Source organism: Vulpes vulpes, chromosome 1 (genome assembly GCF_048418805.1).
Source record: "Vulpes vulpes isolate BD-2025 chromosome 1, VulVul3, whole genome shotgun sequence".
NCBI lineage: Eukaryota > Metazoa > Chordata > Mammalia > Carnivora > Canidae > Vulpes > Vulpes vulpes.
Window position 1 is genome coordinate 21,388,833 of NC_132780.1, and position 10,889 is coordinate 21,399,721.

Below are 10,889 nucleotides of genomic sequence, written 5' to 3' on the forward strand. Positions count from 1 at the left end.
GGGCTGCCCAAGTCAGATACTTTAATCCTCTTTCTGATTGAAGAAACTTGGCTCGGAGTGGGTAGGGGACTTTTTTAAAACTATAGTTTGTCACAGAGCAAAATGGGTCTCTGGATGGTTTTGGTTTGGTTTGGTTTGGTTTGTTTTTTGGTTCAGTCTCTGTAAGCCACATGAATTCTTTCTGACAGAGGTAGTACTTCCCTCTGGGGCAGATGGCTTTTTCCAAGTGTTAACGAGTAGGTGGCTGTGAGAGAGGAGGAGATTGTACTCAGCCTGAAAAACCTGGATCAGAGAAGAACCCCAGCTGTAAATTATAGGTCTCCCAGTGAGTGCCTGGACTGTGAGTGGAGTTTGTGATGGGAGTTGGGGAGTGAGAACAGTTGGAGTTGAAGGGAGGAAAGAGTTTCTAGGCAGTGATTATTCGAACTACTAAGCTTCTCAGTACTCCTTTCTCCTTTCCCAGCTCTACCTCTCAGGGTAAAGCCCTTCTCCTAATGAGGAGCCAGGAAGAGGAGGAGGTGATAGGAGTTGAACTTCTTAAAGCCACATCTCTGGTGAGTTAGTATTCCCTCTCCTTAAAATACAGTCTTGCCTTACAGGATTTGGTAATGTTTGTTTCCTTCTGAAGATTATTTGCTTAAGAGTTCCACACTAGGTGGGGCCTGTTTCCTATTTTTTCCCTTTCTGATGAGTGGTGGGTCCATAGAAAGAGACTCAGATAACCCAGAGCCGTCTCAGAGCTTCCTCTTCTTCCTGTAGCTGTTTAATCTTTGTTCAAAAAATGACCCACTCTGAGCTCTTCCATATGCTCAGGTTTTTTATGAGTAGATGATAACGCAGAAGGACAGTCCTTAGAGAAAATTTGAGAGCCATGATTTGCCTACTTCCTTAGTAGCCATCCTGGCTTTCAGAGAGCTTATAATATGTTGGAGAAACGAAAAGGCAGTGAACATTTATTTATACAGTGTGATCAGTGCTGTAGGTATAGATTTAGACTTCCTCCAGAATAGTGAGAAAGGACCATTCATGGGCCATATGAATACCTTCCAGTGAGTTAGAAAAAGGTGTCCCTTCCTCTGGACTGGTAAAGCTCTGTAACAGGCCACAATCTAGTAAGAGGAAATTACTTTGTTTTTACCTTCTTTTTGCCTTTTGGTGAGAGATCCTTGATGGCATATAGCCAGCATAATCATAGTCACTGTTGGAGAGAGGAGGGGTTGGAAGGTACAATTCCTGAGTTGTATCTTTTTAATTAATTAATTTTTTATTTTTAAAGATTTTACTTATTTAATCATTAGAGATACAGAGAAAGAGGCAGAGACATAGGCAGAGGGAGAAATAGGCTCCATGCAGGGAACCTGATGTGGGACTTGATCCTGGGACTCCAGGATCACACCCTGAACCAAAGGCAGACACTTAACCACTGAGCAGCCCAGGTGTCCCATGTTTTATTATTTAATAGAGATTATTGCAGTGATAATCTTTGTTGTTGAATTTTTGCCCTCATCACTGATTATTTTTTTGGACTAAATTACTAATTTTTCATTTCTTGTGGATTAGAGCTTCTCAAACTTTAGAACATTTTTAATTTTAATATTTTTATGACCAATAATAGAATTAAGAACTGTAATTCATGTTGTAATTAAAGTGAACTACTAAATGAGTGTCAGCAAATTTTATAAGAAATTATAAAGTTTTATTAAGCTTAAAAAGCCTATCAAAAAAAATAACATGATAGTAGAATTTGTCTACTTTTGTTTAAAAGACCATGAGCAACTTATATCAAAGCAAAACCCCTTTTCTGATCAGATATAATGCCACAAAACATACTATCAAAGGAACTTGTTTCCTAAGCATTTAAATATTTTAGACGATAGCAGTGTTATTTGTGAGGAAAATATCTTAAGAGTACAGAGCATGGCATAAAGATTAATAACATGATTGTGGCACCAGACTGCCTGGGTACAAATTCTAGCTCTAATACATCCTGGATATATTACCTTAATTTCAGTTTCCTCAACCATAAAATGGGAATAATACCAATACCTAATTCATAGTACTGTTGTGAACATTAAGGAGTTAATGTATTTTGTGTTTAGAAAATACTTGGCACATAATAAGCACTATATGAACATTAGCTTTATATGCTACTATTAGCTTTTGTGCCCATGTAGTTCTTCATACAATATATACATTATATACATACTGTAACAGAAATGTGAAAAACCTACAGTATGATGTTTGATGCACAGGAAGCCCTAAAGATCAGGAGGCTTTTTATTTCCAATGGAATATTAATTTAAAAACTAATAATAATTTACACTGAATATGAAAGTCCTTGTTTTGGGCTGACACTACCCTGTCTTTCCCACTGAAAGTTGCTATAGAATCAGAACAGCATGCATGAAGTAGCAATTTGAAGTCTCTAAAAAAGTAAATTGTAGTAGGGTGATTAGGGAAGAAACCCAAGATGTGATGTGTGTACCTTTTTTTTTTCTTTTTTCCTCCCAGTATCTCCTAGCATGGATTCAACAAAGCACAAAACTGAGAAGGGGGTTTTGGCATGGATAAAAAGAATTGGCAGGAGAAAACTTAGTTCAGGCTCAAGAAATAGGAAGGGGATCTAATAATCAGAGAGGGTGAATGGAAATCTTCCTTTAAAAAAATTCTCTTTTTTCGTGCCCTGAGACAGTTGCAGTGGGGTCTGCAGAAAAATTCTGAAGGAGAATTTTCTGTTATTGAAGAAGCTATGTTCCCTAGAGGGTGGAGTAAACTTATTGCCTCTTTTCCCACCCCTGTTTCTGTTCTTTCCTTGCTTGGCCCCAGGGGTGGGTACAGTCAGGGTAGCTGAGCCTCACAGTAGAGTGGAATAAATAAGCCCCAGTTATCTGCCCAGAGGACTGAAAAGAGGAACCCCCTAGGAAATAGAAGACACTGGAGAGACCAGACAAGGAGGAGCTTTGGAAATCAACCATAAAAAGTTGTTTATGAACTCCTGGGCTTCCTTTAAGTAGCTTATGCATGTATTGGGCCCTGAAGAGCATACCATAGCCTATGAGAAGTGGACTCCAGGATAGACCATTGGCCACCAAGTGGTGCATCTGTAGTACAGAGGCAAATATCACTTCACAGGCTTTGGAAATGGAGCCTGAACAAAGTATCAACATTCTCTATATATTTTAAACAGGATATAGAGTTTCATAATATCCAAAATGTCAAGGATACAACCTAAAATTACTCAGCTAATGAAAAATTAGGAAAATTTGAATTCACAGCGGAAAAGTTAATCACTAGATGCTAACATTTATGTGACGTAGATGTTGGAATGATCTGATAAACAATTTTAAAGCAGCTGTTATAAAAATGCTCCAACAAGTGAACACTCCTAGAGCAAGGAGGTTGTCTCAGCAAAGAAATAGAAAATATCAATAAGAAATGAAAAATATAATTACCAGAATAAGTTCAATGGATGGGCTTAGTGGCAATATGGAGATGACAGTGGAAAGAGTTAGTGAACTTAAAGGTAAATAGAAACTGATCTGAACAATAGATAAAAGATTGAACAGAGCCTCAGAGCCCTGTGGGACAATACCAAAATGTTCAACACTTATATCATTCAAGTCCCAAAAAGTGAAGTGTAGAAAAAATATTTGAAGAAATAATGACTGAAAAATTCCCAATTTTAGTGAAGGACATAAACTTGTGAATCCATGAAGCTCAGCAAATTCCAGCATAGATAAACTCGAAAGAAATCCTTGCGTGGGAGCTTCATAATGAGACTGCTGGACACTACAGCCAGAGAAAAATGATGCTTAACATAGAGGGCAGCAGCAATTTCAGTTCTGTGGATTGTTCCATCAAAAATTATGGAAGTCAGAAGACAGTAGAACAACTTAAAAAGTACTCAAAGGAAAGAACTATCAACCCACCATTATATGTCCAGCAAAAATAACCTTCAGAATTGAAGGTGAAGTAGTTTCTCACATGAAGGAAAACTAAGAAAATTCGTTGACAGATTTCTAAAAAAATTGCAAAAGGAAGTTCTTCAGATAGAGATTATAAGAAGGGAATTGGAACATCAGGAATGAAGAAAGTACAACAGAAATGGTAAATATATATGTGTAAATACAATAGACTGTGCTGAGTTATTTAAAATATCTTCAAAGGTTAAAAGCAAAACTGTTGTCTTCAACTTACTGAACAGAATAGGATTTGAGCATAGTCTGGCTTCAGAGACCATGTTCTTTATTACTATAGTATACTGAAATTAGATAAAATAATAAGTAAAACTTTTGTTGAAGTCTTAAACCAAATGTTTTCACCTGTTCTTGGCTGCCTCCTCCTATTCCTTCTTTCCTGTCCCTCCTTCATCATCATCATAGGTTGAAATTCTTGAGCACTTAGCCAGGTACTACGACTGTTACTTCATTTAATTCTCAAGATGCAGCTATGAGCTGGGTTCCAAAATTATTCCCATTTTTTTGTGTGTGGGGAAACTGAGGCATGTGCAGTTAATTAACTTTGCCAAGATCACCTAGTTAGTTAGTGCCAGAGCATGAATTCTTTGGAATAATCTGATTTTTTTCTCTGGTTTTATTCACAACAGGTGTTTATTCAAAACTCATTCTTAAATGTTGATATAGGTGAAATCACAAAGTAAGAAATGGAAAATCTGCCAGCAACCACAAATGAGTGACTGATACCTCTTGCTGGTTGGTTAGAAAATTCAGCCCATGTAATAAAACAGGTTGTACTCATCTCATATGATTCTTTTGATATGTCTCAGCAGATTATCAAAAACAACTTTACAAATGTGTTTCCCTTTTTTTTTTTTTTTGAGATTTTATTTATTTATTCATGAGGGACACAGAAAGAGAGGCAGAGACACAGGCAGAGGGAAGAGAAGCAGGCTCCTTGAGCCTGATACTAGACTGGATCCTGGGAACCTGGGATCCGGCCCTGAGCCAAAGTCAGGCGCTCAACTGTTGACCCACCCAGGTATCCCTCAAATGTCTTTTCCTAATGCAAATATATTTTTATGTCAAAAGGAAAAAATATTGCTAGGTATTTTTTTCTTTTATTTTTGTAGACACACCTCTTAACATCTCAGAACACTAAGATTTCTTAGAATATGTTGTGGAGGTTGAAAACATGTTCATCAGGTCAGCATCTTTCCTTGAATCTTCCCCCCACAGTCCCAGAGCTATTTACTTTTTCCATGTAGAAAAGTGATCTAGCTCCTAACATAGATAAACACAGTTGACCTTTGAACACCATGGGGGTTGGGAGCTTTGATTCTCGCATAGTTGAAAATCTGCATAGAACTTTGTTTCCCCCAAACATAACTACTAATTACCTACTGTTAACTAGAAGCCTTACTGATAATAAAAACAGTTGATCAATAGATATTTTGTATGTTATGTGTATCATACATTATATTACAATAAAGTGAGCTAGAGAAGAATTGTTAAAGTCATATGGAAGGGAAAATATACTACTGTACTTACTGAAAAAAATTCACATGTAAGTGGACTTGTGAAGTTCAAACCTGTGTTGTCCAGGAGTCAACTGCAATTTAGTACTTGATAGTCTGTTGTAAATGCAGTCAATATTTTTCATGAGAATATCTTCTCACCACCATAAAATTGTAAATGTTTGAAGAGCAGAGAGTGTCTTTCATATTTTTTCTTTTTACTAATATGTATAATATAACTAGACAGAAAGGTTGTCCAGTAGCTAACTATATGACCTAGATGATTTAGACCTTGGTATAATTACTTATGCACAGAGTTTGTTTTTTCCTCCCATCATTTGAACAGCATAGCCCTTTACCCCTAGAGCCAGCTAAGAAATGGCATGAACATTGAGCAAGATTATTTTTGTGTCATTTTAGGATTCGGTGACTTTCACAGATGTGGCCATAGACTTCTCCCAAGATGAATGGGAATGGTTGAATCTTGCTCAAAGAATTTTGTACAAGAGAGTGATGTTAGAGAACTACAGGAACCTGGTTTCATTGGGTAAGGGTATCTTCCTCCTTCCACCTCCCCATTGGAGTCTTTCCACCTCAGTAGTCTTTCATGTCTCTATGAGCATTTTCCTACAATATCCCTTTTCTCTCAATACCGTTTGGATTGGGTCATAGCTCAGCAATATCCATAACATAGCCATTTTTTTTTTTTAAGATTTTATTTATTTATTCATTAGAGACAGGTGCAGAGACATAGGCAGAGGGAGAAGCGGGCTCCCTGCAGGGAGCTCAATGGGGGACTCAATTCCAGGACCCTGGGATCATGTCCAGAGCTGAAGGCTGATGGTCAACTGCTGAGCCACCCAGGTGTCCCTCTTATCTTTTCTTATATGCAGGTCTCTGCATTTCTAAACCAGACATAATCTCCTTATTGGAGCAAGGTAAAGAGCCTTGGATGATGAAGGGAGAGATGACAAGAGATCTCTACCCAGGTAAGTGCAAATAACTATAGAGTTGGGGTACTATTCTCAAGATGTTTCTTAAAAAAAAAAAGTTTCTGATACTTCTTGGAAAACACCTCTCAAAATCCCTCTCAAATTGAACTTTTCTAACACCATATTTAAATGGATCTTCTCCACTCTGTGACATACCATTTTTACCTTTACTGATTTCCTGCAAATACCACAATCTGTGAACTCATATATTCTATGATGCTTACATAGTTCTTAATAATCTCTGATGGTCAGCATTTCAGAATTCTTTAGACAAATTTATGTTTAGTTTTTTGAACTAGTTTAAATATTTTTTTAAAATATAAGCTTATCAGGTTTACAATTGTTATAGCTATGCTCTTCCTTTTGCTTTTAATTATTTTTGTCTTTGATGATGTTTCTGTTTTGCTATTTATTTTTGCTTTATGTCTTTTCCCCCCCTTCATGCCATCCCACTCCTTGAATTGAAAGTCCTACAAATTGTTACCCTTATATATTTTTAAAGATTTTATTTATTCATGAGAGACACTGGCAGAGGGAGAAGCAGGCTCCATCCCAGGAACCCGATGTGGGACTCGATCCTGGGTCTCCAGGATCACGCCCTGGGCCAAAGGCAGACGCTCAACCACTGAGCCACCCAGGCGTCCCCTTATATTTTTAAACCTGTGTTTTAAAATCCATTCACTTGAGATTCAAAGCATCATCATTTGACACTTGTATAAAAGAATAAATCAGGTAACAAGTATTACCTACCTTTTCTTTGTCCATCATCACCCCACTTTTGTTGTACTCACTGGGATTTTTGGCCCAGTTTATTTTTTAAAATTTATTTTTTCCCTGCCTTGCTTGAAAGCTGTATTTCTGGTATGAAAACTAGATAAGAGTTTATAGATTATATATTACAGTGGAATCCGCCTCATGTGAGATGTTTACAATTTATTCTGTAGCTTGTAGTACGGCTTTTTCATGCTTCCAGTTCTCATAGGTTCAAGAAGATGATGTTGGTAGGATACCTATAGGTACACTTATAATGTACACTTAATGGTGTACATTAGTAAATAAGAAATAAAAAATAAATAAGCATGCAATTCAAGATAGTAGAAAAAGAACAAAATGAGTCTAAGGAACACTTAAAATAAATTATAAATAGTGACTTACACTGCCGGGAATACAAGTAGGAATAAATGAACTAGAAAATAGTGTATTTAATGAAAATAAATCAAATTGGTGCTATAGAAAACCAATAAAGCATATAAACTATCAAATACATAAACAAATGAGAGAAAATAAGTAAAATAACAGTAAGTAACCATTGATGTATAAGTACTTAAAAGAATAATGTATAAAAAAAGAATCATGTGAACCTGTTTTCCTCAATTTTCTGTAAGTAATTTGAAAACCTGGATGAGATGGACAGTATTTTAGGAGAATATAAATTACCACCACTGACACCAGAAAAGAGAGAAAATTTCAACAGATTGATTACTATTGAAGAAGTGTAGAAAGGGGATCCCTGGGTGGCTCAGCAGTTTGGCACCTGCCTTCAGCCCAGGGCATGATCCTGGAGCCCCGGGGATCGAGTCCTGTGTTGGGCTCCCTGCATGGAGCCTGCCTCTCCCTCTTCCTGTGTCTCTACCTCTCTCTCTGTGTGTCTCTAATCGATAAATAAAATATTAAAAAAAAAAAAAAAAAAGAAATGTAGGAAGTTATTTCAAAACTGCCTCCCCAAGAACAGAAGCAACAACCTCCAATAATTTCACAAATAAGTTCTATAAAACCTGTAAGGAAAAATATCAACATTGTTTAAAATTTTCTACGACAGAGAATAAAAAAGAGAACTTTAAAAAATTGTGTTTATGAAGACAGCATTTGATGCCCAAATCTCACCAAAATAGCATCAAAAAAGGAAAATACAGACAAATATCAATTATGAACATTGGTACATAATTTTTAATAAAAAGTCATATTGGAATCATATACCAAAGCCTGGGAGGGTTTATTTCAGAACTGCAAGGATGGTTGCGTTGCCTAACTTTATATAAGAATTGTCAAAGACCTCTGTGGTCTTCCGTAACTATTTGAGTCACATGGATTCATTTTGGAAGTTTCCATTCTTCTAACAATAAGTAAAGGAGACATTTGCTTTCTCAATATTTTTCAGACTTGAAGTATGTTTGGATGACCAGGGAATTACCTCCAAACCAGGACATTTATGAAGAAAAATTATCCCAGGCAATGATAATGGAAAGACTTCCAAGCTACAACCTTAAATGTTCCACATTAGGGGTAAGCTGGAAATGTGAAGACCTATTTAAGTGGGAGCTGGTAAGTCAGAAGACACACTTTAGTCAAGAGACAGTCACTCATATAGATAACCTTATTGAGAAAAGAGACTGCTTTAACAAGTCTGGGGCAGTTTTTCATCTGAATAGATTATCTTATCTAAAGCAGGTATTTCCCATTGAAGAGAGAATATATAGTTTTGACACAGATCAGAAAAGTTTAAAAACACATTCATTTGTAAAAAAACACAAGCAAGTCTATGGAGAAAAGAAACTTTTGAAATGTAATGACTGTGAGAAAACTTTCAGCAAAATATCAACCCTTACTCTTCATCAAAGAATTCATACCGGAGAAAAACCCTATGAATGTATTGAATGTGGGAAAGCCTTTAGCCAGAGTGCCCACCTTGCTCAACATCAGAGAATACACACAGGAGAAAAACCTTTTGAATGTACTGAATGTGGGAAAGCCTTCAGTCAAAATGCTCACCTTATTCAACATCAGAGAGTTCATACTGGAGAAAAACCTTATCAATGTAAGCAGTGTAATAAAGCCTTCAACCAGCTTGCACATCTCGCTCAACATCAGAGAGTTCATACTGGAGAGAAACCCTATGAATGTATTGAATGTGGGAAGGCTTTTAGTGATTGTTCATCCCTAGCTCATCATCGAAGGATTCACACTGGGAAAAGACCATATAAATGTATTGACTGTGGGAAAGCTTTCAGGCAGAATGCTTCTCTTATACGTCATCGGAGGTATTATCACACTGGAGAGAAACCATTTGATTGTATTGATTGTGGGAAGGCTTTCACTGATCACATAGGACTTATTCAGCATAAGAGAATTCATACTGGAGAGAGACCTTACAAATGTAATGTGTGTGGGAAGGCTTTTAGCCATGGCTCATCCTTGACTGTACATCAAAGAATTCATACAGGAGAGAAACCTTATGAGTGTAATATATGTGAGAAAGCCTTTAGCCATCGTGGTTCACTTACCCTTCATCAAAGAGTTCATACTGGTGAGAAACCTTATGAATGTAAGGAATGTGGGAAAGCTTTTCGGCAGAGCACACACCTTGCTCATCATCAGAGAATTCATACTGGAGAGAAACCTTATGAATGTAAGGAATGCAGCAAAACTTTCAGCCAGAATGCGCACCTTGCACAACATCAGAAAATACACACTGGAGAGAAACCTTATGAATGTAAGGAATGTGGTAAGGCTTTCAGTCAAATTGCACACCTTGTTCAACACCAGAGAGTTCATACTGGTGAGAAGCCTTATGAGTGTATTGAATGTGGGAAGGCCTTTAGTGATGGCTCCTATCTTGTTCAACATCAGAGACTCCACACTGGCAAAAGACCATATGTATGTCTTGAATGTGGAAAGGCCTTCAGACAGAGGGCATCCCTGATTTGTCACCAGAGGTGTCATACAGGTGAGAAACCTTATGAATGTAATGTTTGTGGGAAAGCCTTTAGCCATCGTAAATCCCTTACTCTACATCAAAGAATTCATACAGGAGAGAAACCTTACGAGTGTAAGGAATGTAGCAAAGCCTTCAGCCAGATTGCCCATCTTACACTTCATAAAAGAATTCATACTGGAGAAAGGCCCTATGAATGTAAAGAATGTGGGAAAGCCTTCAGGCAAAGTGTACATCTTGCTCATCATCAGCGAATTCATACTGGGGAGTCCTCAATTATTCCCTCTTCCCCATCCCCATACCACCAAGTCCTCTAGATTCAATCTTCCAAATGCCTTTAGGATCCATCCAATTTTTTCCATCATCATAGTACAATATGGAGTCACCTCATTTTGATTTTTATAGTATTATAACCATTTTCCCTCCTCCTCTCAAGTGCATTTTTAACACTGTGGCAGCTTAATCTTTTAAAAATAAAAATCCATACTTACGTTGCTTTCCCATTTAAAACATTTGTCTTTAAGAGTATGTTAGTCCATTTAAAAGGCTTAGCACACCATTCTTGACATACAGTCAGTTAGTGCCATTAAGGTAAAGGTTTCTTTGCTGTCCTGTTCAGCTGCAAGTAAATCTGCAGTAGGTCAAGACTAAGAAACCTAAAGATTTTAGAGCAGACAGAGGACTCTTTACATTCCCAGGAGGTAGAAAACTG

The 10,889-nt window shown here is 37.1% G+C and overlaps 1 protein-coding gene across 1 annotated transcript in view; it reads left to right on the forward strand.

Moving 5' to 3' along the window:
* LOC112909435 (uncharacterized) overlaps nt 1-10,687 on the forward strand; it is a 41,596-nt gene extending 30,909 nt beyond the window's left edge. The window contains 5 exon segments of the mRNA XM_025985362.2: nt 464-554; nt 5,894-6,020; nt 6,367-6,462; nt 8,624-10,365; nt 10,367-10,687. Coding sequence (XP_025841147.2) covers nt 464-554; nt 5,894-6,020; nt 6,367-6,462; nt 8,624-10,365; nt 10,367-10,573 — 2,263 coding nt within the window. The 3' untranslated portion in view covers nt 10,574-10,687.
* The last annotated feature ends 202 nt before the right edge of the window (nt 10,688-10,889 follow it).